The 22045-nt window shown below is 38.9% G+C and overlaps 2 protein-coding genes across 2 annotated transcripts in view; one reads left to right on the top strand and one right to left on the bottom strand.

Annotated features, from left to right (window-relative positions):
• Window positions 1-22045, bottom strand: part of LOC136832736 (uncharacterized) — a 300576-nt gene that overhangs the window by 275144 nt on the left and 3387 nt on the right. The window contains exon 2 of the mRNA XM_067094253.1: window positions 16152-17694. Within this exon, the coding sequence (XP_066950354.1) occupies window positions 16152-17045 (894 nt within the window). The 5' untranslated portion in view covers window positions 17046-17694. The remainder of the gene's footprint in view (window positions 1-16151; window positions 17695-22045) is intronic.
• Window positions 1549-10091, top strand: LOC136832734 (protein O-linked-mannose beta-1,2-N-acetylglucosaminyltransferase 1-like). The gene is made up of 12 exons (XM_067094247.1): window positions 1549-1715; window positions 2065-2271; window positions 2619-2841; window positions 3524-3654; window positions 4127-4337; window positions 4943-5069; window positions 5353-5551; window positions 6363-6547; window positions 7047-7155; window positions 7868-7945; window positions 9146-9255; window positions 9764-10091. Exons 1-12 carry the CDS (start codon window positions 1611-1613, stop codon window positions 9942-9944), a joined length of 1866 nt encoding a protein of 621 aa, XP_066950348.1. The 5' UTR covers window positions 1549-1610; the 3' UTR covers window positions 9945-10091.

The following is a 22045-nucleotide window of genomic DNA, read 5'->3' as shown; positions in this document are numbered from 1 at the left end:
TTCTGTTAATACTTCCAAACGAACACCATATTCTTTGGAAGCTTGAACTGCCAGTCAATGGCCCCTTTGGTGGGCTTGTTCCATATGAACAGGGTTCATCTTCTCAATAATAATAATAATAATAATAATAATAATAATAATAATAATAATAATAATAATAATAATAATAATAATAATAATACGAAAACACCCACATTAAATGTTCCGACGAGTTGTTCTCTGATAGTAACTAGAAATCTAGAATAGTTCGATATTACTATAGATGGTGGAAGGCAACTCTCAAAATCTAGAAGTGTTAGATATTACTATAGATGGCGGAAGGCATATCTAGAAATCTAGAACTGTTAGATACTACTACAGATGGTGGAAGGCAACTCTAAAAATCTAGAACTGTTAGATACTACTTTCGACGGTGGAAGGCATATCTAGAAATCCAGTACTGTTAGACATTACTATGGAAGGTGGAAGGCATAACTAGAAATCTAGAACAGTTAGATACTAATTTACTATAGGTGGTGGAAGGCATATCTAGAAATCTAGAATTGATAGATCTTTCACTACAGATAGTAAAAGTTTAAGTTATTTTTATCCTTGATAGCGAAGAAGTGACAGATTCAATATTTCAACCAAAGGCGTGTGACATTTCCTTGACCACAATGTCTAGACCTCAACTTTTGGTTTTAGTGCATTTTTTTTATTTCCTTATGCGGCGTATACTTTACGCAATAACAAATAGATACGGAAGAATATTAATGAAAACTTAAGAGTATAAGTTCTCTTCTACCAATATTAAAATATGATGATTGAAATGGCTAATCTACCATTGAAAAACAGGCGTGTTTGAAGTGTTCCACTTTTTTTAAGTCATACTTAAAACTACAAATTAAGCCTATATTACTCTAAGCCAAAGTCTAAGGCATATTTTGGGAACGCATTCACATTGATACAGCTTAAGAATAAATTTCAGCCTAATTCATTTATAGAAACCACAAGAAATATATATATATATATATATATATATATATATATATATATATATATATATATATATAATATTATGTATATATAAGTTTTAAACTGCACAAAACAACACTCTTTCACTCACCCGACCAACTCTTTTCCCATCAGCTTATCTCAAGATTGGCGCGTTTTTTTGGCCGATTTTGTTCGCGCGAACTGGTTTTTTGTCCCCTCTCCTTGGAGGAATAATACCAAACCCCCTCCCTTTACACCCCGCCTCCCCCACACTCACACCCTGGTCTTCGTGTCATATCGTCTCCCCCCGTTCCCCACCCCACAACCACTCACCCCTCTTTAGCGATGGAGAACCAGCGTTCTTGAGGGGAGGGCGACGACCAAAGAACGGGTAATTCGCCCCAAAAGTGATGACATGGTAGAGGAGGTTCATAGGAAAACCCACGAGTAATGCTACTGGTTTAATCCGCTACTTTTTTTGTTATCTGAAGCGTCAGAGACACTAAAAATCCCTAGTTTTAGAGCCAAATCCTAAAAAATACAAAGTTGTACTTTTCTGCTTCACAGATTTAAAACGGTATCCAAAGAGGAGAAGCTCATTAAGCCCCGACAACACAGAGAGGAACGCCCCCGGAATGATTAAGAGCAGAGTCGAGCGAAGCATTCTAGACAAAGCCACAGTGACGCTCGAGGCTTCTCTGAGTTTCGAAGGAATCACGGTCAAAGTAGATGACACGGAGGTAAGCCCTTTCTGGTCGATCATTTACGGGACGCTAGAATTATAATTAATCACGAGAACATAATTAATTATTCCTTCCTGCTACAACTGTATTATATGATTATTTCCGCTGATAAACCAATATTCTAAAATTCAACAGATGTATTGACTTTTTACTTCAAACTGCACGGCATAACTGTAAAAAAAATAGTTACCACAACCAAAAGATGTCAGACGATAACAAATAAGAATTCTCCCTGAATCACTTCGAAAGTAATTATGTATTTTATTGAACTAAAAAAAACTGATCTCACAATGATAAATTCTCTGAACAATCTTTTAATATACACAGTAACGTCTTTCTTTGAAAGGTATACAAAATGCTGAACAAGACACATCCCTGGGGTGAAACAACAGCACGTTTCCACGCAGGGGTTCACCTGCTCGTTTTGCACCAAAAATCAGGGGCAGTGATGAGAACGCGGAATTTTTACACTTGGCAGCCGGAAATCGACAAGCAATTGTCAATGGCACTAGACGATGTCAGAACAGGGAGGCTGGTTGTACTGCTAGGTGTAGTGAGTATCAAACTTTATCTTTATCTTCGGGAATTACCTCATATTTTGTCATTTGAGGGCACAAACATATTGTATCTTATCCTTTGGTTTTTGAAGTACTGCTGGACCTAAAAATGTTGGTTCATACGATAAACAATGAAAGTCAGTATAATATTTCACATGACTTAACTTCTAAATAGGCAAAAACGCAAAAAAAGAGAAAAAAAAATAGCGAGAATAAAATGTGCTCATTCACATGAACCAACTTCTAAATTAGGTGAAAAGAAAAAAAATCAACAAAAATATGATCGAAATGTGCTCACGCAAACGCAAAGCTCACTCAGACGTGATCATCTTTCTTACCCTAGCCAGAATTCACTCAGTTCCTGAGAAAAAGGGTCTCGGAGAAGCTCGAGCACTTCGGGTCTCAGTACGTGAAAGGATTCGCCATGTACGACGTATGGTGCTGGGTGGGATGGAAGGGCGGACTCGCACTGCAAGAACTTCTTGTAACGGCCGAGTCCGTCAACAAGTTAAATGAACGGGATGTGCCTCCTCTTTACACTCATCTGGTCATTCCACTCTCTGATGGTAAAATTGCACTTTTCCTGCTGTGTTTGCTTTACACTGCTCTGACAACCAACTATGATAGGCCTACAGCTATCTATGACAGACCTACTTCTAACATGCTAAGTCTATAACCAACTATGCTAGGCCTACAGCTAACTACGACAGACCTATTTCTAACATGCTAAGTCTACAACCAACTATGCTAGGCCTACAGCTAACTAGGACAGACCTACTTCTAACATGCTAAGCCTACAACCAACTATGCTAGGCCTACAGCTAACTACGACAGACCTACTTCTGACATGCTAAGTCTACAACCAACTATGCTAGGCCTACAGCTAACTATGATAGACCTGCTTTTAATATGCTAAGTCTATAGCTAACTATGCTAGGCCTACAGCTAACTACACTTGGCCTACATAAATGTGGTGAAATTGCGCTTTTCCTGCACTTTGCTTTCCGCTGTTCTAACAGCTAACTATGCTACGCCTACAGCAAACTATGTAAGGCCTACAGCTAACTCTGCTAGGCCTGCAGCTAACTACGTTAAGCCTTCAGTTAACTACACAGGTCTTCATGAATATGATAAAATTGCTCTTTTCCTGCTGTTTGCTTTTCACTGCTCTAACAAATAATTATGCTAGGCCTACAGCTACCTATTTACTAGGCCTATGTGAATACTTGTTTTCTTGTATCATCGCAGCAGACGAGGCCTGTAGCTGGTACTCAAGCAGTGCTATGAACCAGAGAGCGGAGTTCTGCGAGAAATACGACGGTTACGGAGATTTTTGCTCATGCGAGAACACTTCAGAGGGCGTGGATCGTCACAAAATGGTAAGATGTTACCTAAGCACTTTTTCAAATTATATCAAAACTAATTAGTTTAAATATAGTTTAAATAAAATATGGAATCTGGCTGATGCATTTATCGATATGGTAGTCAACAGACCACAGGGACTGTATCCGAAGTCTTTCCCAAAATGTTTTAGGAATTGTCTGTTTTTAAGTTATTACTCTTAAGTAAGTGCGGATAAAACCTTGATTGGCAAACTACAGCCAAAGGGGCATTTCGTCAAAAGTCCAAATATTTCTCGACGCGATGGGAAAAAACACCGTTAAATCTCTTCTCCATTTTAATATTTCACCACAAACGTCAATAAATAACTGCCTATGAAAACAGAATTGCTTCATCCTCACGGTTAGGCCTACATTCCCTTCCGAGTGAGTTATAGACAGATCTTTAAAAACAAAATGTCATCATTTCCATTCTTCGTCTCTAATCCGACTTCCTTGCCTTACACCTTAGATAACCTATGGGAAAGACTCCATCCCCGTCGCTATAGTCACAGCTAAGCGCCTGTGGCAGGTAGTACGCCAAGTGGAGCAAATCAGGAGGAATTTGGGAGGCAAGGACACCCCCATCACACTTTTCGTGGATGGTCACAGCCCAGAGGCGCAAGACCTTGGGAAAGTGTTAAACGTCCCAGTCGTGGAGCATAATAATTCTGCACCCGCTGGTGAGGGGGATTCCGTGTATTACTCTCTCTCTCTCTCTCTCTCTCTCTCTCTCTCTCTCTCTCTCTCTCTCTCTCTCTCTCTCTCTCATTTGGTTTTAAGTTATTAATGCAGTAAACATCATTGCACCCATCTCTCTCTCTCATCTTTGAGTTATTATTAAAGTAAACATAATTTGCAACCCCCGCCCACTCTCTCTCTCTCTCTCTCTCTCTCTCATTCGTCTTTAAGTTATTAACACAGTAAACTTCATTACACCCATATCTCTCTCTCTCTCTCTCTCTCTCCTTTGGCTTTGAGTTATTACAGTAAACATAATTTGCACCCCCTCTCTCTCTCTCTCTCTCTCTCTCTCTCTCTCTCTCTCTCTCTCTCTCTCTCTCTCTCTCTCTCTCTCTCTCTCATATATATATATATATATATATATATATATATATATATATATATATATATATATATATATATATATATATATATATATATATATATATATATATCTATATATATATATACTCATATATATATATATATATATATATATATATATATATATTGGATAGCTTCAAACATGACCAAACCCTTCCTTCACCTTCCCTATACTCGGCAGGTTCAACGCAGAGAATAAACAGCCAAGTCAAGTTCTCTTTGGAACAAATATTCAGACGAAGTCCTCCTAAGGTCAACCTGGCGATCATACTCGAGGACGACCTCGAACTGGCACCGGATTTCATTTCGTGAGTGTCTCGGTCTCACAGCTTATCATTCAACTTCTTATCATTCTGGTGGGCAAATTAGGAAGATGATTTTTTTTTAAATCATTACTTTATTTCTGAATAAAAATAACTTTATGCTCTCGGCATATTTTCCTAATTTTGGGGGGAGTGGGGTCTTTTATTTACTCCTAAGAATGTCTTCAACTTTTGTGTACATTTACGCAAACAGATAATGTGTACACTTACACCTTATGAGCACATTCGTATACATTCATCCTTCCAAATCTTAATATCGTCCCTACAGGTATTTTCGTCAGGTGGGACCTCTCCTGCTCAAGGATCCGAGCCTGTCATTCATAAATGCCTTCAACTACAACTCATATTCCCACACAGCACACGACCCGGGAAGACTCTACCGGGGCCACGGAATCCCAGGCTATGGGTGGATCACCTCTCGGAGGGCTGCTCGAGAAATGTTGGGCATCTGGGCGCCTACTAACAATGTAAAGAAGGCAATAGGGAGCAGGGGGTCCTATTTCTAGATGGTCGAAAAAAGCATATTCAACCATAATTCTAAAATCTCGTTTCTAAAATTTTGAGAGTATTAAAAACGATTCTCTGTGGGTCACTAGAACAGGGTTCTCGGATAACGTGACGTCACAAAAGCAAAGTTTTGGCATAAGGATGTTGACAGACGCCAGAAAACTTTCTTTAAGTGAAACGTAGACAGTTGCTTTCTTTGGGTGAAGGTAGACAGTTACTTTCTTTGGGTGAAAGGTTGATAATTGCTTTCTTTGGGTGAAAGGTAGACAATTGGTTTCTTTGTGTGAAAGGTAGGCAGATGACTTCCCCACTAAACTATCAAGAAATAACGAGTCAGATGTACTTATATAGGATAATTCCCTTGGGTGAAAGTTATTCCTAAGGAAAATGGACTTCGATGTCAAGAGGTATTTGTAGTCTAATTTTTTAGTATAAAGTAATTCATGTGTGAATTATGACAAAAGTCTCTCTCTCTCTCTCTCTCTCTCTCTCTCTCTCTCTCTCTCTATATATATATATATATATATATATATATATATATATATATATATATATATATATATATATATATATATATATATATATATATATATATATATATATATAACACGTAAACACAAGTGCTTAAATTAACATCAGTTCCATATTTACAGTAAAAAGAAAAATCCTCAATTAAAGAAAAAATATGAGTCACCCCAACCCTTTAAAAACGAAAGAAACCCCTCCTATCCCCCACAAGAAAACTAAAGGTCCTCCTTTCTCCCCTTGAAGAGCGGCGCCGCCTGGGACTGGTGGATCCGAGCCCACCTTATGGGCTCCAAGGACATGATCGTCCCAGAAGTCCCCAGGACCAGGCATATGGGAGGGGGCGGGGTGCACATCTCCGGTTATGATCAAATTCTGTTCTCTGCGCAGCCGCTCAATAATTTGTCCTACGTCGAAATGAACACCAGCAGGTAAGAATCAAGGCCTTTCAAATATACTCTAAGTATATTTGAAGGGCCTTGGTAAGAATGAAGGCAAAAGATGAAGGATTTAATGGCATGGCCTTAATTTCAGGAAGAAAGAGTTGATTGTAGAATGTACTGCGTTAACACTTAATCACACGTCGCCACATATTAGCCACAGGTGTTTACTGATGCCATTTACATGTTCTGGAGCTAAATTAACAAGAAAGAGTGAATTATGAAATACACTGGGTTCACCCCGAAGTCATACTTGTCCCCATACTAACCATAAATGTTTACTAATACTGTTTAAATTCTCTAGATCTGAAACTGTCTTATGCTTAACACTGGAATCATACTCGGCCACAAATTAACCATAGATGTTTACTAACACCATTTAAAATGTGTTATATCTCATAATGTCTTACTTTTGGGCAGTAACTACCGACCCACGTTTATACGCAAATGTATTTCTAAACTTTTTCCGACCGTCCTGTGTCTCACTTAGCATGACAAAAGATCTGTACGATTTCAATCTCCGACAAGACTTAGCAAGAGCTACAGAAGTTCAAATCATCCACCACCCCTGTGACGTTCTGCCCGTCCCAACGAACAAGGTAAGACTAATAAAAGTTTGCAAGTCTGAATACACAAGAAAGTGTTTGTTTTAGCAAATGGTGAAATAGGTTGCTCTTACCACAACTGCATCGACTTTATTTTCAAGCCACTGACATCAGCTTTCACCAATGGTTTGGAAGTGAAGTCGAAACCGGACAGGGTCTACACCCCGTCTCTCATTTTTCCACCTGAGATAATATGTGGAATGGATATATATATATATATATATATATATATATATATATATATATATATATATATATATATATATATATATATATATATATATATATATATATATCATATCGCGTTTTGTTTACATATAAAAATTCACAGCTGCGCAGGAACCGCATTATGTAAATAGTCAATATTCCTGTATATTAAAAAACATGAGTGAAATGTCATTGTAATAAATTAAGCACTCCCGTTAAGTCTGAACTCTCCTGCGACCTTAGCTGTCAACCGATTATAAAACGCAGCGCGGGAAAACACACGTTTTCCGAGCCTACATGCTTTGTTCGTCACTTGGTGAACATTTTCCATGATTCCCTCAAAGGCCTTTAAGGATTTTGAAGAATATATTTCAACTTAGAAAACCTACGCATTGGAATACTGAAATATTTGTCTTTATTCTTCCTTTGTTTCCAAAAGAATCACGAAATACCACCGTGTCATTTTTCTTTCTGGTTTCCCATTTTCTTTTACACCCAGACAGGCGACAGCTACGCCATCTACGTACACCAGCCAGGAGAAGGACGAGAGCATCACTCTCATTACGTTATCTCTCTTGTAAGTACAAATGGATTATGAGCTTTCAAATGCCCTGTTTTTGGCACTATTTCCAGTGGACTCTATGCAAGGTACCATAGACGTGATACCCCGTGGGGAATTAGTGCCGTCAGTGCACCTCGTGCGGTGCACTGCAGCCATAACTTAAGGTTCTTTGCAAAGTGCCTTCGGCCCCTGGCTGCAACTCCTTTCGCTCCTTTTACTGTACCTCCTTTCATATTCTCTTTCTTCCCTCTTACTTTCCACCCTCTCCTAACAATTGACTGAAAGTGCAACTGCGAGGTTTCCCTCCTGTTACACCTTGCAAACCTTTTGCTGTCAATTTCCGTTTCAGTGCTTGGCCTTTGGCCCAAATTCTATATTCAGTTCTATATTCACTACATGTGTTTCAACTAAGAATTTTAAACAAAATATACCGTAAAATTCGTGTTGCATTAACGTAAAACGGTAATAATACTTGTGCTATTTAATTTACAGTTTGATAATACAGCAAAATAAGCTCATCATTGATCACCATATTATTATTTTAAAGTATTATGCCACACAAACTTAGGCAAGTACTGTAACATGAACACACATAAAATACTCCCTCGTTTCTATTATCATAAAGGTGTTTACGTTACTTGAGTCCATTTGCAAGAAATGAAGGTGTTTTGTTTACATATCGTGAACTCTTTCGAACCCTCGTTCCGTTTGTAAAAGCTTAAGTACGCTGTATTAATCCCTTTTGAGAATATTACTCCTATGTTTAAGGTGTTTCATCTCTGGTCCTCCTCTCTGTCTCTGCCACAAGGTGGCTTCTGTCTCTGTTGTCAGTGTGTGCCTTTTTAAATATAACCCTTTAGGGATTCGTATTCTTTGCTCATGGAAACTCCTTAAGTCACCTGGCAATGTTTTTAGTCTTGCTAATGATTTAAGAGTCTTAAACTTTCTGAAGTCTTCTGCCTTTAAAGTCTGCTTCTTGAATTCTATACTGGCTGTTGAATTCTATAAACTTTAAGAAACAGAATAGCCCTTGCCCTAGAAATGAACCCATGAACAGCTACGTTTTCTTTCCCACTTCCTCAGAGTCATCAAAGTAAAAAAACAAAATTATAAACCAAGTAAATATACCCTTTAAAGGAAACATATGCGAACAGAAATGCATCAGAGAATGTTGATGGAATATGACCAAGAAAATCTTCTATTTTCCTTGACCAGTGCCTTGGCATCAACGATCGAGACCCACACGAAAGCTACAACTTGATGACAACTTTCTCATTTTATGGAAATCAAGTTTTTGTGATTGCCTGTCCTCACTCGCCATACTGGTAAGTACAAATTTATATCTACTCAAGGAACTTCTGTTCAGAGTTGAACAAGGGGCTTTTTATCTGGCTACAAAAAGAGGATTTGGTATGAAATACTGGGGAGGTCGTTAACCTGGATTGAATTGGGATTGTCACATTGACTGCAATGTTCTGCTGGTTGTCTTTTATTCCTCTGTGTGCTTTCATACAAGAAGGTGACTGATATCTTTTGGAATTCAATGTTCCTAGTTTGTATGTACTACAGAGGGTGACGGAACTACATTGAAAGAGATGTACAGTAATTTACAATAAAGCATTTTGGAAAAGTGTCTTAAGGTCTAACTACTTGGACGCTTTTACTATTAATTCCGTGATCAATTTGCATTTCAGTATCTAGAAGTCTAAGTTCACGTGTTAAATTCGTTGTGATGAATTTAACACTGAAAAAATAACACAAGGAAGTTCAAAAAAATCCTTTAGTACTTAACCCTAATTACTTGTTTCAAACAGTAAATATTTCTGTCAACAGCTACCCCAAGAATCCTAAAGTGATCTACAGAGCCACAGAAGACGACGCCCTCTATGCCAAGGATAACGAATTTACGAAAGCCACGCTGGACATGAACTACGCCTTCAGGATCCCTCCTAAGAATGACAGAGAAGAATACAATCTTCAAAATCGCTTGGTCGTCAATTTCCATGTCCCGTAGCGGCTGAAAATTGTAAACAGGCTATTCTGCTTGTATCAGTTTAGGAATCTGATATTCCTAATGTAGCTCTCATATTTTTTGCGGTCAGTCTAGACCCAAAGGCTTACTTTGGGGCAGAGACATGTAAAAATAAAAATTTTGTCTTTATCTTGCCTTTCTTGAAACATAATTAAATAGCTATTAAAATATTTGCCGCAAAATAACATATTGTAAAGTAGAAAAAAATAAATAAAACTGAAAGAGAATAATTTCGTTATAAAACATTAAAATTCGAATAAATGACAATTACATATGAACTGAATATAGAATTTATGCCAAAGGCCAAGCACTGGGACCTAAGAGGTCACTCAGCGCTGAAACGGAAATTGACAGTAAAAGGTCTGAAACGTGTAACAGGAGGAAAACCTCGCTGTTGCACTATGAAACAATTGTTAGATGAGGGTGGGAAGTAAGATGGAAGAAAGAGACTATGAACGGAGGTACAGTAAAAGGAATGAAAAGGGTTGCAGCTAGGGGCTGAAGGGACGCTGCAAAGAACCTTAAGTAATGCACGAGATGCTCAGACGATCCTACCCCCCCTACGGGGATAACTACATGTGAAAACAGTCAGCACCAACAGCAACTTCATTTACAAGGAAAAAACACTGATAAAATAACAAAGAAAAAGACCCGGTTCTTAACTGACGTCACGGAAGAAATGCCACCTACAATTCAAATCAGACTATTAAACAACTTCTAGGGAAAACAGCTGAGTCAAGAGGGGAAACTAATCATTGCAAATTACGACGGAAAATTCAACTTTCTGGAATCAGGGATGCTGTGTAAGACACAACAGAAGAAGCGAAGAGAATTACGCCCATTTTCCAAAGGTCGTCTGGCTCGCCATACATTCATGTTTATTATAGAAAAATGCGTTAAAACTGGTTTCATATTTGCGTATATGATGGACATATTTTTATCATAACTGTCAATAATGAAGGCAATTAACCTTACTGCATGAGTGCACATGGGTTTCCTATGGTTTGGAATACTGTGGATATTTTAAGTCAAACTCCTAGGTGTATTTCATCCAAAATTAGTGGCCCTAAACACTCTAATAAAAACCTCTGTCTGTCTGTGTCTGTCCCCCTCTCTGCAATCTGACATGCTTCTTAGAGCCACCGAAATGAAATACAGGTTTCCTATCTGTCACTTTCTCTGCAATCTGACATGCTTCTTAGAGCCACCGAAATGAAATACAGGTTTCCTGTCTGTGTTTGTCCCTCTCTCTGCAATCTGACATGCTCCTTAGAGACAGTGAAATGAAATACAGGTTTCCTGTCTGTCACTTTCTCTGCAATCTGACATGCTCCTTAGAGACAGTGAAATGAAATACAGGTTTCCTGTCTGTCACTTTCTCTGCAATCTGACATGCTCCTTAGAGACAGTGAAATGAAATACAGGTTTCCTGTCTGTCACTTTCTCTGCAATCGGACATGCTCCTTAGAGACAGTGAAATGAAATACAGGTTTCCTGTCTGTCACTTTCTCTGCAATCTGACATGCTCCTTAGAGACAGTGAAATGAAATACAGGTTTCCTGTCTGTCACTTTCTCTGCAATCGGACATGTTCCTTAGAGACAGTGAAATGAAATACAGGTTTCCTGTCTGTGTCTGTCCCTCTCTCTGCAATCTGACATGCTCCTTAGAGACAGTGAAATGAAATAAAGGTTTCCTGTCTGTCACTTTCTCTGCAATCTGACATGCTCCTTAGAGACAGTGAAATGAAATACAGGTTTCCTGTCTGTGTTTGTCCCTCTCTCTGCAATCTGACATGCTCCTTAGAGACAGTGAAATGAAATAAAGGTTTCCTGTCTGTCACTTTCTCTGCAATCTGACATGCTCCTTAGAGACAGTGAAATGAAATACAGGTTTCCTGTCTGTCACTTTCTCTGCAATCTGACATGCTTCTTAGAGCCACTGAAATGAAATACAAGTTTCCTGTCTGAGTCTGCCCTCTCTCTGCAATCTGACATGCTTCTTAGAGCCACTGAAATGAAATACAGGTTCCTGTCTGTCACTTTCTCTGAAATCTGACATGCTTCTTAGAGCCACTGAAATGAAATACAGGTTCCTGTCTGTCACTTTCTCTGAAATCTGACATGCTTCTTAGAGCCACTGGAATGAAATACAGGTTCCTGTCTGTCACTTTCTCTGAAATCTGACATGCTTCTTAGAGCCACTGAAATGAAATACAGATTCCTGTCTGTCACTTTCTCTGAAATCTGACATGCTTCTTAGAGCCACTGAAATGAAATACAGGTTCCTGTCTGTCATTTTCTCTGAAATCTGACATGCTTCTTAGAGCCACTGAAATGAAATACAGGTTCCTGTCTGTCACTTTCTCTGAAATCTGACATGCTTCTTAGAGCCACTGAAATGAAATACAGATTCCTGTCTGTCACTTTCTCTGCAATCTGACATGCTTCTTAGAGCCACTGAAATGAAATACAGGTTCCTGTCTGTCACTTTCTCTGAAATCTGACATGCTTCTTAGAGCCACTGAAATGAAATACAGGTTCCTGTCTGTCACTTTCTCTGAAATCTGACATGCTTCTTAGAGCCACTGAAATGAAATACAGATTCCTGTCTGTCACTTTCTCTGAAATCTGACATGCTTCTTAGAGCCACTGAAATGAAATACAGGTTCCTGTCTGTCACTTTCTCTGAAATCTGACATGCTTCTTAGAGCCACTGAAATGAAATACAGATTCCTGTCTGTCACTTTCTCTGAAATCTGACATGCTTCTTAGAGCCACTGAAATGAAATACAGATTCCTGTCTGTCACTTTCTCTGAAATCTGACATGCTTCTTAGAGCCACTGAAATGAAATACAGGTTCCTGTCTGTCATTTTCTCTGAAATCTGACATGCTTCTTAGAGCCACTGAAATGAAATACAGGTTCCTGTCTGTCACTTTCTCTGAAATCTGACATGCTTCTTAGAGCCACTGAAATGAAATACAGATTCCTGTCTGTCACTTTCTCTGCAATCTGACATGCTTCTTAGAGCCACTGAAATGAAATACAGGTTCCTGTCTGTGTCTATCCCTCTTTCTACAATCTGACATGCTTCTGAGAACCACTGAAATGAAATACAGGTTCCTGTCTGTGTCTATCCCTCTCTCTGCAATCTGACATGCTTCTGAGAACCACTGGAATGAAATACGGGTTCCTGTCTGTGTCTATCCCTCTCTGCAATCTGACATGCTTCTGAGAACCACTGGAATGAAATACGGGTTCCTGTCTGTGTCTATCCCTCTCTCTGCAATCTGACATGCTTCTGAGAACCACTGAAATGAAATACGGGTTGCTTTCTGCATCTGTCCCTCTCTCTGCAATCTGACATGCTTCTGAAAACCACTGAAATGAAATACATGTTCTTGTCTGTGCTAGTCCCTCTCTCTGCAATCTGAAATGCTTCCGAGAACCACTAAAATGGAATACAGGTTCCTGTCCGTGTCAGTCCCTCTCTCTGCAATCTGACATGCTTCTTAGAGCCACTGAAATGAAATACAGGTTCCTGTCTGTGTCTGTCCCTCTCTCTACAATCTGACATGCTTCTGAGAACCGCTGGAATGAAATACGGGTTCCTGTCTGCGTCTGTCCCTCTCTCTGGAATCTGACATGCTTCTGAGAACCACTAAAATGAAATACGGGTTCCTGTCTGCGTCTGTCCCTCTCTCTGGAATCTGACATGCTTCTGAGAACCACTGAAATGAAATACGGGTTGCTTTCTGCGTCTGTCCCTCTCTCTGCAATCTGACATGCTTCTGAAAACCACTGAAATGAAATACAGGTTCTTGTCTGTGCTAGTCCCTCTCTCTGCAATCTGAAATGCTTCCGAGAACCACTAAAATGGAATACAGGTTCCTGTCCGTGTCAGTCCCTCTCTCTGCAATCTGGCAAGCTTCTTAGAGCCACTGAAATGTCTTTAATCTGACATGCTTCTTAGAGCCACTGAAATGAGATACGGGTTCCTGAACGCAAATGCTTCTCTGTTTATGAGTTCTTCGGTTACCAGCAGTTATTGTAGAGGTGGGAATGTGCTCTACATAAAACATGGCGCATTTTGAATCGATTCGGCCAGCTGAGCGAAGCTTAGGTTCCCAGAATCATCATCCTCCGGGGGTCCTACTCTCTTGATGAGGTTAACAGAGAGAGAGAGAGAGAGAGAGAGAGAGAGAGAGAGAGAGAGAGAGAGATAATACAAGTTGTCATCGTTTGTTTTTTTTTATATTGTTTTTATTTTTCTGTTTATTTTCTCAGGCAGTCTGTCCTAAATATAGCAAGAACATGCGAATTATTTCAATACTCTCCAACGCAGCGGGTATAATTGCACTCTTACCCTTTGTTATTGTTTGTCTGTCAACACAGCAACTCGTAAAGTTAACAGCTGATTACTACGAACTTAAATGCTCAGTTAGACAGTGATGAAAGAAAGCTATGATTATACATCCCAGTGAAGATCCGCATTTTCTGTCTCAGTGAACCAGATGGTCACAGATAATTATTTCTTGTATATATACTTCAAGCTCGGTTAGATAAAGATCACAGGAACCTACGATTATATCTCAGTGAAGATCCGCATTTTCTGTCTCAGTGACCCAGATGGTTGCAAATAATATGTTTTTTTTTTATTACCGGGAACTAAGAACACACGAACAGCGCTGAGGCATCTTCTGAGGAGCATATTAAGCGCCCAGAGCTCTCAAGGGGCGATTAGCTGTTTCATGAATAACGAACGAGTGATCCCACTCACGTATCTGGTATCTTGACCATCTGATGCTAGCAGTAGCCTCCCACCAAGTACCTCCTTTGTTTAGTTCATGCCTTATGTGACCATAAAAAGATGATGTCTTGTTCAAAGCAACCGACCGGCACTGCCTGATGACCGCCTTATGCCAACATTTAGAAATATAACAGAAAACGCACAAAATAAATCATGAAGTACTTCGATGCTCAAAGAGATCATATGTGTGTAAAAGGGTTATGGGCATGGAGGTTGACGGAAGGAGGAGAAGAAGAGGAAGGCCAGTGGATAAAGGATGGAAGGATAAAATAGCAAATGAAGAAGGCAGAGACAGCTGATAGGAAACAGCGACTCCATATACAAATGGGTAAAGCTGAAGACAAAGAAGAAGACTTCGATGCCCATGCGATGACTCACATAAAATCCGTGAAATCAGAAGAATTAAAACTGGGAAGCTGACAAAAGCCAAAAATGCAATAAAAACGGTAACACAAATAATTAAAAAAATATAGAGTAAAGTGCAACAAGGAATGGGAGAGAATAAATCTGACCGGTCTGTGTTTATAGAACAGGACCCTTGGGTTGACAGGCTCCGCAGCTGTCAAAACGGCAGGTCCTCATCCTGCAGTGAGTGAAAGCGGAGTGCATGCAAGAGAAATCAGTAGGTTTGAATACCATAACTTTAAGTGCATTAGGATGAAAACAATGCAAATATGCATTCTATTCTAGTAACCATGCAGAGAAGAATGACCAAGCTATTTGCGCAAATGCCGCATTACTTTGTCAATCTGAAAAGTATACGAAAATTAAAACCAGAGAACAACACTTCATGAAAAGTCGACCACTTCAGTAAGAATTACTGTTGTTATATAGTTGTCCCTCTGAATTTGGTCCTATAAATTCTCAACGATTTGTAATGGTTACTGATTTGTTATAAAGTTTTCTGTTTTGTTTTATTCTCTAATTTTTTTAAGCGTGCTCAATCACTCTATCTGCGGACCGGAAACCATCTGGGAAAATATATCTCAAAAACTGTGGGATATCCTTTTCTGTTTCTTAAGCATATCGGCACTTCTTCCTTAAAAGGAGTTTTCCTTTTGCGTTGGTCAGTTTATCTTACAACAAGATAATTAAGAATATCACTAGAGACAAAAGACACCAACCGCTTGCCAACATTTCTTGCATGCATGAATGAGGGCTCTTCATTACACTCACTGCTATTTCCCGCAACTTTCCCCATTCGCATGAATATGCTTACAGAACTTATAAATATGGAAAGCAGAATTCGACAGGGAACCGGCAATTTGAGTAGGTTTTCCTCTACCACTTAGTATCTATTATATCCCATTACCTACAATTACGATATATAGTTCTTTTTTTTACCTTTAGATAAACGGAAACAGCATCCAAAACATACCTCAACTGCATCAGCATAATCAAGATTGTCATCATCAAAACGTCTCTCATTCGGTTTAGCCTGATGAAATACCCAGCTCTCATCAGCTATCTCTCCTTTTTTGACGTTCCGCTGTGCGCAGTCGCCCTCTTCTTCTATCTGCGCAGCGGCCTTTAGCAAGAGACAAGGCTCCGACTCCGACTTCTTGGTGTCGAAGTGAATTTCGACCCTCTCTTCTCTCTTCTCCTTCTTCTTTGATTTTCCAAGTTGGAGAGATGACCTCCTACTCCTCTCCTTGACGGGTGCCTTGTCCTCCACTACCTTGAGGAACATTTCCCTCAGGGGAGAGAGTTTCTCTTTATTTGGGAGGACCTTGGGCTCCGCGGGAGGGCGATTCTCCTGGTCTTCTCTGGAAATCACTCGCACCTCCACGATTTCCTGCTCCCCTTCCTCGGCGCGTAGCGTCTGTTCCTCCTCCACCCTTTCCAGGGTGAAGGTCCTCCCTTCCTTCTTCTTGCCTACTCCGTATTTCTTCCCCCTCAGCTTCGACTTGATTCTACTGAAGCTCGACGTCTCTCCCGCCGCCGGTGGAGGAGACGCCATCTGCTTTTCCTTCTTCTTCTTCTTGCGCTTCTGCTTTATCTGCCAACCGCCGTCATCGTCATCATACTCGAGTTGTTTTTCCTCCCACGTTGCTTTCCTTCCTCTCGAGAGTTGTTCTTCGTGGTCTCCATCGCTTCCGGGGCGACTCTCCGCCCCTACGACGGCATCCGGACCTTGGTCCAGAGGCCCTTCAGGCGACCCGTGGCCAGAGTCTGGGGCGTGTTCAGCCGCGTCGTCCCCCTGCGGTAATCTGTCCTCCATGGTGTAGTAAGTACCTCCATTGAAGCTGCCCGAAAGCCGCTGGACGAACATCAGGGAAACGAGTGACAAATGCGGGGGCGTTCTTTCCAGAAGAAACTAGGCCTACTCGTCCACGTTTCACATTGCACAATATGTTTCTTAGTAACTGCTGAACCTTTATTGATAAAAAAAACAACGCATAAAGGCAGCAGCTGTCCTTCAGTCAAGCCACAACTTTTTTCCAATAACATTTAACTGAGTTTCAAATACTGGGAGAAGCTTTTTGACGACTTTGCAGTTATTTACTATCTTGCTACCAAGCAAGTCTTTTGAATTAATATTTTTTCACATTAGTCTACAGCTAACAAAATATTAGTTATACTTATTTTCTTCTCATACACATAATTATATTATTGTCTTCTATAATTACACATGGGAATGGGGCATAATTTGTTTCCCAGTAACTGCTGAACCTTTATTGATCAAAACCAAGCATAAACACAGCAACTGTCCTTCAGTCAAACCACAACTTTTCCCAATAACATTTACCTGGGTTTAAAATGTTGGGAAAAGCTTTTTGATGACTTCAGTTTTTTTACGAACTTGCTTCCAAGTAAAGCAAGTCTTTTAGGTTAATATTTCTTTCACATTAGTCTACAGCTAACAAAATATTATTTTCTTCTCATACACATAACTATATTACTGTCTTCTATAATTATACCTGGGAATGGATTACATTGTATTACACAATAATCATTCTTAATAAAAGGATTGACAATCTTTTTACGGGGATAAGGCTTACTGAATAATAATAATAATAATAATAATAATAATAATAATAATAATAAATTATTATTATATTGCACAATCTTTCATATACAAAATGACAAACTTTTCTGAGAAACTCTTATCTAATTGCAGAAAAAATATGAGAATAATTTTCTGAATCCTTTGTTTCTATTCAACTAACTGTATCATAATAGAATAGCGAATATGAAATGCTCTCAAGTTAACTTACAGACAGTAAAATATACTGCTTTACGTACACAATGACATTTTTGACGTCCATATAATCTGAATTAAAACCCAATTACGTTTAGGGAGTGTTGAGTAAAATAGATATATTTCACCATTAAATAATAATAATAATAATAATAATAATAATAATAATAATAATAATAATAATAATAATAATAATTATTATTATTATTATTATTATTATTATTATTATTATTATTATTATTATTATTATTATTGTTTCTTAAAAGGTAAGCGGAAGTGGGTGACATACAATATGAATTAAAATCCAATTACGTTTAGAGAGTGTTGAATAAAATAGATTGATTTCACTATTAAATAATAATAATAATAATAATAATAATAATAATAATAATAATAATAATAATAATTTTTTTTTTCTTAAAAGGTAAGGGGAAGTGGGTGACATCTAATCTTAATTAAATTCCAGTTACGTTTAGGGAATGTTGAGTAAAATAGATAGATTTCACCATTAAATAATAATAATAATAATAATAATAATAATAATAATAATAATAATAATAATTTTTTTTTCCTAAAAGGTAAGCGGAAGTGGGTTGTATCTACAGTAAGTAATGTATGAAGGACTCAAACTTCCGTGTCTCCATCACGGTCCTATTGCACTGTCAGTTGCAAAGCCCTCATCTCCGAAATTGAAGATTTTTTCAAGGTCAAAGACCCCCAAAAAGAAAAATAACCTTGCTAGACATTACATCACCCTACTACTCCTCTCTTTTTCTAGTTGAAGTATCTGCTTTGGGATATAAGTTAAAGAATCTGCTTTGGGATATAAGTTAAAGAATCTGCTTTGGGATATAAGTTAAAGAATCTGCTTTGGGATATAAGTTAAAGTATCTGCTTTGGGATATAAGTTGAAGAATCTACTTTGGCATATAAGCTGAAGAATCTGCTTTGGGATATTTGTTGAAGTATCTGCTTTGGAATATCAGTTAAAGTACCTGCTTTGGGATATCAGTTGAAGTATCTGCTTTGGGATATAAGTTAAAATGTCTGCTTTGGGATATATGTTGAAGAATCTGCTCTGGCATATCAGCTAAAGAATCTGCTGAGGGATATAAGTTAAAGAATCCGCTTTGGGATAACAGTTGAAGTATCTGCTTTGGGATATAGTTGAACGTTGAAGTATCTGCTTTGGGATATAAGTTAAAGTGTCTGCATTGGGATACTGTTTTGGGGTATAAGTTGAAAATTCTGCTTTGGGATATCAGCTAAAGAATCTGCTGAGGGATATAAGTTAAAGAATCTTCTTTGGGATATCAGTTGAAGTATCTGCTTTGGGATACAAGTTAAAGTGTCTGCTTTGGGATATAAGTTGAAGAATCTGCTTTGGCATATCAGCTAAAGAATCTGCTGAGGGATATAAGTTAAAGAATCTGCTTTGGGATATCAGTTGAAGTATCTGCTTTGGGATATAAGTTAAAGAATCTGTTTTGGGGTATAAGCTGAAGAATCTGCTGTGGGATATCAGCTAAAGAATCTGCTTTGGGATATCTTAAGTGATATCTTTACTTGTGTTTGTATGTATGTATGTGTGTGTGTGTGTACAGGGGGAGAGGAAGGGAGGGAAAGGAAAGGGGGGCGGGGAAGTGAGGGGAGGGGAGTGGCTGCCGAGTTAACACTTAAGCATTGTAACATGAACTCCAGAAGGGACAGTCCAACTGCTGTGAGATGGTTTAGCTTCTCATAGGAATAGGCTACATACGCACGCAGTCCCACCGCCTGTCTAGAAGCCTTTACATCACAGACACAAAGCGGAGGGTCCTCTCTCTCTCTCTCTCTCTCTCTCTCTCTCTCTCTCTCTCTCTCTCTCTCTCTCTCTCTCTCTCTCTCACACACACATACACACAAAGCTGTGGATCCTCCCTCCCCCTACCTTATCACACCAAGTGAACTCGGAGGCTCTCTCCGACTGCCGCTATTGTCATGAAATTAACGTGAGGTGGGGGAGGGGGCGTTTGCAACTCCCTGCGTATAACATTCCTCTGCATTCTTTGTCATGCTTTCTTCCAGATCTCGTTCTGTTTGTAAACATTTTTTTTTGTTTGTCAACCAGAATGATTTGTTGCTTATAGGGATCTTTGTTAATTTGGTATATGCAAATTATATGGTTAATGTTTCCTTCGAGTCTCTAATCATCCTTGGTCCAATATCATTCGCATGTGCTTCAGCCTTATTTATATTCTGCAACATATTTTGCACTGAATAACATTATACACACACACACGCATATATACATGTATATATACATAAAATTATGTTAAATTTATCCAAATTTACGGAAATAAGATACAAAAAGCAAAATAAAATTAATCCAACGTCCAATTACTGTGGCATTTTTCAACTATATTTTTCCCCATGCCTCCCCAAAGCCTACTTTTGTTTAAAGATAAAAAATCTGCGTTTTAGTTTTTGCTTCCATAGATAGACATTTAAACTTAATCTTCCACCACCAGGTCGAATAAAAGGCACACACGTGCCTCCTAGCCAGGTAATTCTTACAGACTTTACAAAAAAAAAGTGAGGTGGGGGGGGGGAAATGCAAGGTAAGCAAGGATGCTGAACCCGAGGAAAGAGAAAATCTCCACCTGAAAAGATGGAAGATTGTAGGAGGACCCAGGGAACTTGAAACTGGGAAGGGAATTGCCTCCTGACACTAAATTCCTCTGACATGTCTGCGAAGATTCCCAGATTTGTCCTGAAGTTCGCTTTTTGTGGATTATGAGTTCATTGAAGGCTTGAAATAAATTTCATTTTTACCTTTATCTTTTCGGTTTTCTGTAAAAGAAAATTATTGAGATGGCTTTGTCTGTCCGTCCGCACTTTTCTGTCCGCCCTTGGATCTTAAAAACTACAGAGGCTAGAGGGCTGTAATTTGGTATGCTGATCATCCACCCTCCGATCATTAAACATACCAAATTGCAGCCCTCTAGCCTCAGTAGTTTTTATTTTATTTAAGGTTAAATTCAGTAATGATCATGCGTCTGGCAACGCTATAGGACATGCGGTGGCTGAAAGTTTCATGGGCCGCGGCTCATACAGCATTATACTGAGACAACCGAAAGATAGATGTGTTTTCCGTGGCCTTGCTTTTATGCTGTAGCGGCTGCACAGAAAACTCGATGGGGCAGAAGAAACTTCGGTGCATTTTTTACTTGTTTTATTCATTGTCACAAATATCAAATAATAATCTTATGTAAATGCGAATAATAAATAATTATCCTCTATAATTACAAATAAATAATTTTCTGTTATTATAAATAATTAATTAATAATACATTCTGAAATTAAAATTAGTACTTATCTTCGGTAGTTAAATATAAACAATAATCTTCTGCAATTACAAACAATTATCTTTTGTAATTACAAAAAATAACTTTCTTCTGCAATTAAAAATAAATAATCATCATTTGTAATGACAAGTAGTACTTAATTATCTTCTGTAATACACATACCGTAATAAATAATTGTATTCTGTATTTAGAAACGAACAATTATCTTCTATAATTACAAATAAATAATCATCTGCAACTTCAAATCAACAAATATCTTCTGTAATTACAAAAAAAATTCTGTAATTAATAATTATCCCCTGTATTTACAAATAAATAATTAACTGTAATCTATAATAATAAAATATGAGAGGGTTTAATCTTGTTTGTCTTCACCCGGTTGACAGTTGGGGAGACATGACACAGCCACCCACCCTCTGCAAAACAGTGTGCTCGCTCTAAGTGGGGACGGGGTAGGTAGGGGAATGGGAGGGTAGGGGAGACATCCACCCCCTCCTGCAAACTGTTTGTCCCCCCCAGGGTGGGGGCGGGGTAGGTAGGGGAATGGGAGGGTAGGGGAGACATCCACCCTCTTTATGCAAACCTGCTTGTCCCCCTAGGACGGGGGCGGGGTAGGTAGGGGAATGGGAGACATCCACCCTCCTCATGCAGACCTGTTTGTCCGCCCCGCGTGGGGGCAGGGTAGGTAGGGGAGTGAAATGGTACGGGAGACACCCACCCTCC

The sequence above is a fragment of the Macrobrachium rosenbergii genome, chromosome 50 (assembly GCF_040412425.1).
Source record: "Macrobrachium rosenbergii isolate ZJJX-2024 chromosome 50, ASM4041242v1, whole genome shotgun sequence".
NCBI classification, from domain to species: Eukaryota; Metazoa; Arthropoda; class Malacostraca; order Decapoda; family Palaemonidae; genus Macrobrachium; species Macrobrachium rosenbergii.
The sequence above is the reverse complement of the archived record's forward strand: the minus strand, read 5'-3'. Positions and strand labels throughout refer to the sequence as shown.

Bases quoted from the DNA above. Each gene is read 5' to 3' on its own strand.
- LOC136832734 (XM_067094247.1), top strand. From the start codon at position 1,611: ATGATTAAGAGCAGAGTCGAGCGAAGCATTCTAGACAAAGCCACAGTG. The intron at 3,655-4,126 runs GTAAGATGTTAC...CTTACACCTTAG, and splicing joins GCGTGGATCGTCACAAAATG to ATAACCTATGGGAAAGACTC. The intron at 5,552-6,362 runs GTAAAGAAGGCA...CTCCCCTTGAAG, and splicing joins TCTGGGCGCCTACTAACAAT to AGCGGCGCCGCCTGGGACTG.